Here is a 6,396-nt window from a genome sequence, read left to right on the forward strand (position 1 = left end):
CCCCCCTCTCGACATAGGCGTTAGCTAAGAGTCAGACGGAATATATTTAGTGTAGTTTAATGGGCTTTAGGAAAAAATGGCTGCACCAGGATATATGAGTATTCCTCATGTCTTCAACATGAGCCTGATTCTAGTCTTCATCATGTCTTCAACATGAGCCTAAGTCTTCATCATGTCTTCAACATGAGCCTGAGTCTTCATCATTTGGGATTCAAAAAGTATTTTGATGGATTTATTGATGAAGGCCTAATGAAACTGAGCCAAAACCGAACCTTCCGCCTGGCCAACTGAACCACTTCCTGCTGGATAGCTAAAGCTTGTTTTTAACACTACGATTGAGTAAACACACAGACGCTCACACACACACACACACACACACACACACACACACACACACACACACGTTAACAACTTTCCAAACTTATTTGACCTGTATACTTTTTTCTCTGTTCAAATCAAGTTACACGGAGATCATTTTAATAAAGGTTTTACACTAATCAGTTTTGAGAACCTTTACACTTCCTGGATTAATTTAAATGTTTAGGCCCTGCCAAGTTAAACAAATATCTACTAACATGATTTTAAGTAACTTCCTCAAATAATTGAAATCACCCAATTTCTTAACAGAGTAACTAGTGTAGTAATCTGCAACCTAGATTTCAAAAGTGACTTTCCCCACACTGTTGACACATGTTTTAGTTGTATGTATTATAGTCTTTGTGTGCAGATGTTCATACCAGTCACACAGCATTAGTCCATTGTACCTTCAGCCAGACAGGAGGAAGTGATAAGTAAAGTTTGGTATTTCAGGGATTACTTCAAATAAAAAAAACTTCTCACATACAACAAATGATGGTAGTCCACTAGGTTCCAGTAGGTATTTAGACCCGATCCCAAACCAACTCCAAAATCTGTTCCTGTGTTCCCCTCTCACCTCTCACAATGAGCTGACTCTGGTGCTCCACGGCAGCCGCCTCGTTGCGGGCGACGCAGGTGTAGTTGCCGTTGTGGTCGGGCGTCAGGTTGGAGATGCGCAGCGAGCTGGTGAAGTCGATGTTGTCCACGGTTACGCCCAGGCTGATGGGGATGGGACGCCCGTCCTTCTGCCAGGTGATGTCCAGAGGGCGGTCGCCCGACATGACCACGCAGGGGATGAAGACGCGCTGCCCGATGGTGAAGCGCTGGAACTCAAAGGGCTGGATGTAGGGAGGGACTGACAGAGAGGAGGAGACACAGAGATCAAAGTCGTGAGCAGGTTTAAAAGAGTAACGGGATGATGTAACCAGGATACAAAAAAGGTACCTGTATTCCCTTACAGTTATGTTCAAAAGATGTAATCAGTTTACTGCTACATTTCTAAAAACGGGGGATCACCTGCAGATTCCAATGTTAGTAAAAAACTCAAAAGGGCATATTGTGTTTGTTGTAAAAGGGTTAGATTTGATTTGTCCTCTGTAAGCTGTACTGTTCTTTAGGTTAATACTTTAAATGTGAATCTATACGCCTACTGCCTGAATCTGCTTTATGGTTTTCACTTTCTTTGGTTCATTTGTTCTGTTTTTAATTCAGTAGTTGAACCTATATGTTATAAAAAAGTGTGTCTGAGCTTAACTGTGTGTATTAAACTAAAACTGAGTATTTTCTGTCAGCTCAGATTTTAACAGAAAGTAATCAGGTTACTTGATATTGTGATACTCAGATAAGATCACATTTTTGTAAAGGTAACTAGTTATTGTAAATAGATATAAATAAAAAGACCCTCACACAAAGGTGGGCAGCTGTTGATCTAGTAAAATAATCTGCTAATTCCCAGTTAATGAAAGCTGTAGCAGTGATATTACACAGTGACTGATCTTACATCTGTAAAAGGTAATACTTAAAAAGGGCTTCCCCATTAGGGCCCCCTCCCCTCTCCTCCCCTCCCTCTGTACAGTATGCTATATTACACTTTCCACTGGAGGGAGGGGAACAGAGGGGGAGAGCTGAAGAGAGTGCCATGATATAAAGCAACACTTCCCAGCGGTGCTATAGAGAGCGAGTGCATTTGTTAATTTACTCTGCTCATGCTTAAAATGCGCAAGTGTCTTTGGGTTTCCCCGGAGACCATTATCTCCACTTTGTTGTGAATTAAATAAGGTGCTAAAGTGCTTCTGATTTCACTGTTAGTTGAACTCACTGGACACTCACACACAGATGACTTGTGTGTGTGTGTGTGTGTGTGTGTGTGTGTGTGTGTGTGTGTGTGTGTGTGTGTGTGTGTGTGTGTGTCGGCTGGAGATTTCCCTCTGAATGTAGAGCAGTCTGTTTGCATAGATCTAATTGTATTACCGTGTTGTTGTATTATGCATACAGTTTGACTCTAAACACACTCTGGATAAGCGCTATTCCTGTCATCAGGGGTTTGGATGAGTGGATAAAACAGTAGATTGATGTAGTAGCAGTGTTGGAAAGTAACTAAGTACTATTTCGACACAATTGTACTTCACTTGAGTGATTCCATTGTATGCAAGTTTATGCTTCTACACATTTCAGAGGCAAATATTGTACTTTTTACATTAATTTAACACTCATAGTTACTGTTACAGCCGCAGCCTCCACTAACAGTCCTGTGAGTTTCTGTATGATTGTTAGCTGTGCTGCCCCTTAGTTGCCATTGTGCTGCCTTGTCCCGCCCACTTGAAGCTTAGAAGATCCCGATTGGTCCGACCCTTAAATCCTGACACACACCTTCAGAGGGAGCCTATATGCATCGGCCAAACGGCTCGCTGCACCCGCACTGCGAGGGGGACCCAAGTTCCCATCAGCAAAAACACGTGGGTTTGCTATACTGGCTCCAAAATGGTGGAATGAGCTCCCCATTGAAATCAGGACAGCAGAAAGCTTACACATCTTCCGGGGGAGACTGAAAACTCATCTCTTCGAGCAATAGAACTACTAACAAAGCACTTATATACTAATAAAGGACTGGCTTATCTAAAGCCAGTTGAGTAGCACTTGAAATGTTTTAGCTCTATGAAACCTGATGTACTTATATGATTCTGTTTTCTTCAAGGTTGTATCTTCTTGGTCGAATGCACTTATTGTAAGTCGCTTTGGATACAAGCGTCAGCTAAATGCAATGTAATGTAATATAGGTCGTGGATGATGGTCAATCCAGAGGCTGAATCTTTGTCAGAGTTTCTTACTATTATCTGCTAACTGTGGTTAACCCTCTGACTTGTTTGTTTAGCCTGTGTAGTCTCTTTGTTTAACTTTCTGATTGGGCCAGGATGAATTCACACCCACACCTTTACAGAGTATTGTATGTATGACATTAGGTGCAAGGGTGGCTGTTTGGTACTTTTGTTACATCACTAGAGTAGTGAGGTTTATTCTGATCGATTACGCTCCGAACCTGATCCCAGGGGTGTGGATCATATTTAGCTGCATGGTACCGACCTCTGACGCACAGGTGCACGCTCTGGGAGTCCATCTTGTTGGGTTGGACCATCACTTTGCAGTTGTACTCGCCGGCGTCCACTTGCTGCACGTTGGTCAGCTTCAGCGTGCCGTTGTTCTCGAACGCTCGCTGCCGGTGGTTGAACGGCAGCAGTGCAGAGTTCTTGTACCACTTTATAGAGTAGTAAGGGTAGCCAATCACACGGCAGTGAATGAACGCGTCTCGTCCAGCGATCGCCGTGATGTTTTTCATCGGGCGGATGTTGGCTCGGCCTAAAAGAGGGACAGAGAAGGGGAAAAGATCCTCTATAAAGACATTCGGTGGAAGGTGAATCGAATCACGTTGGCTTTATTTTTGGTGTTTTTGTAAATAAAAGACTTTACAAAATGAATTTAAACAACTGCTAGACACAAAACATGAAACGGAACATTTCTCTCTATAGCTTCACGTATTAAACCTGCCACTAAAATATTAATACACGCAAAATAAACTTGTTTGTTTTACCACAAGATGTTAGGCTTAACTGTGAGCAGAAGGCGGTAAAGTGATTAAAGTGTGCTCGCCGTCTGCAGGAAAACATTTAGATAACACTGCGCCGCTGATGCTTATAATGCTGCTCCTGCTGTTTACCCACATCACTGTAATCTGCATTCTGCGCCTCATAAAATGGAAATAGAGTAATCGCTTTAACATCTGATCGTGAATGGGCTGCTTGAGTAAACACACGCAGAACGAAACACACACACACCCGCAGATAAATGCATTCATGCAAATAGAAAGTCATATCTTTTTTTCTTCCGGCTATTTAGAAACCAGCCCATTTTGGAAACCCAATATCCAGATATGTGCAGCAAGCCGGGGGAATTCACTTGACCTAAAAATACAGGCATGTAGGAAGTGATCATTCGGAGGGGAAAAAGACGATTCCAAAAAATAAGATTAAGGCAAAATCAATCAGTGTAAATGTGATTAGGAACCTAATAGTTAAGACATTTAACACTTGATCAAATCTACTCAAAACAAGAACGTAAGGGCTTTTTAATTTGCCCAGCTTTAAGCATGACAGTGTCGTTCTGCCCATCACGGGTCAACTATTGTATTGTAGAGATATTCATATGCCCCTCTAGGTGACTGTAATAACATTTGGTTACCCTTAAAATATGGATTTAAGAAGTTAAAGTGAGAATATCTGTACAAAAGCGTACACAACATGATATAAACAGACGACTGATGATTTTCTTGTAGCTCTGACTAAAACTGTGGTCCTATCCGTATGGCGCACAAAAACGAATGTCATTAGCCTGTTAGCTTGTTAGCTAGCTCGCAACTGCCTGCGCTGAATCACAGGAGTGACAATCGCGCTTTTTGTATTTTAAATTCCTAACACCCTTTTTAATTTCAGACAAAAACCAGCGCTCATTTCCTGAAAGCACCAGACAGGCAGCGGGACAGACGGACACAGACAAACACACACAGAGAGACAGACAGGTATGTGTATTGTTGTTCTTGGAGGAGCTGATTTGACAAGCACCTCTTACGTTTATTCGAGCCTGGTGGTACACGAGCCCGGCCGAGTTGCTGCACGTGCACCGGTACACCCCCCCGTCCTGCACCTGGGTGTGCGTGACGTTCAGCTGGCTGACCACGTGGCCCTCGTGGGTCTCGTAGTGGCCCAGGTGGTGGTGGGAGTCCTTGATGACGGGGTCGTCGTCCAGAGACCAGGTGCAGCGGGGGGGAGGCGTGCCCTTCACGTTGCAGACCAGGAAGACGGGCTCGTTGGGGTTCACCACCTTCTCGCTGAACGAGGCCAGGATCTTTGGAGTACCATCTACACCCGGGGGGGGCGACGGGGGGGGAACAGGAGAGTGAATGAAGATGTTAAACTGTAGTGTTGCCCCCTCATAGTCCATCAAGTTGGCTCTTGATTAGTCACGATTCATCACAAGTTTAAAATCCTTGTTTTTTGGGGGGAGTTAAAACAAATAGACGTGATGTTGTAATAAAGAGATGACTAATTAACTGGTGAGATCAATCAGAGCGTTTTTTACTTTATTACAACATGATTTCTGAATTATTGGCATGAAATCCGACACAGTGTAATAATCTTGTGTTGATTCCTAATTTTCTTTGTCTTTTAACTCCCATGCCTTTCATGGTAAACATCCCTTGCTGGTGGAGCGGGAGCAACTTTGGCTCACACTTGGTATTGTGATTAATTTGTGGTTTCCAGATGAATCACCCGTATTAACTGTAGTTACTGTAAGGGGTCAATCTGTGAAATAAAACAAAAAACACAAAAAAAACTTTTGTCCACGAGCCGTTTGCTTCTGAAACGTGTACAGTATGTCTGCATGCTGCTGCTCTCTGATCATCTAGATCTGTTCCACATGATTTCATTTCATTTTGATGGTACTTAATTTGAATAATTTGAATGTTTTGTCTTTTTAATGTCTTTTTTTGTTATCTTAATTTATTTTCTATTTCTATTTGTATTACATACACTATCTTGTATTTTCATTTAGCTGTAACTCCATCATTTACAATGTTATTTATTTTAATCTGTAAAGCCCACATGTTTTGTGAAATTGGGCTATACAAATAAAGATTGATTTCAATATCTCCTTTCTACAGCTCCCAGACCATAGGATACAGTTGCCTGAGCAACGCTGCCAATGTGAGCTATTGGATTTGTGTGTGTGTGTGTGTGTGTGTGTGTGTGTGTGTGTGTGTGTGTGTGTGTGTGTGTGTGTGTGTGTGACGTACGTTACGACGTTACGTACGTACGTACGTACGTACGTACGTAGTACGTACGTACGTACGTACGTAACGTACGTACGTACGTACGTACGTACGACGTACGTTACGACGTACGACGTACGTACGACGTACGACGTACGTACGTACGACGTTACGACGTACGACGTACGTACGTACGTACGTACGTACGTACGACGTAC

The 6,396-nt window shown here is 42.8% G+C and overlaps 1 protein-coding gene across 1 annotated transcript in view; it reads right to left on the reverse strand.

Annotated features, from left to right (window-relative positions):
- LOC104952776 (Down syndrome cell adhesion molecule-like) overlaps window positions 1–6,396 on the reverse strand; it is a 107,770-nt gene that overhangs the window by 20,461 nt on the left and 80,913 nt on the right. Inside the window, exons 7-9 of the mRNA XM_010779651.1 lie at window positions 4,971–5,267; window positions 3,439–3,711; window positions 935–1,213 (exon numbers count right to left, since the gene is read on the reverse strand). Of these exons, the coding sequence (XP_010777953.1) occupies window positions 935–1,213; window positions 3,439–3,711; window positions 4,971–5,267 (849 nt within the window). The remainder of the gene's footprint in view (window positions 1–934; window positions 1,214–3,438; window positions 3,712–4,970; window positions 5,268–6,396) is intronic.

This window comes from Notothenia coriiceps, unplaced genomic scaffold, assembly GCF_000735185.1.
Source record: "Notothenia coriiceps isolate Sejong01 unplaced genomic scaffold, NC01 NC01_scaffold00020483, whole genome shotgun sequence".
Taxonomy (NCBI): Eukaryota; Metazoa; Chordata; class Actinopteri; order Perciformes; family Nototheniidae; genus Notothenia; species Notothenia coriiceps.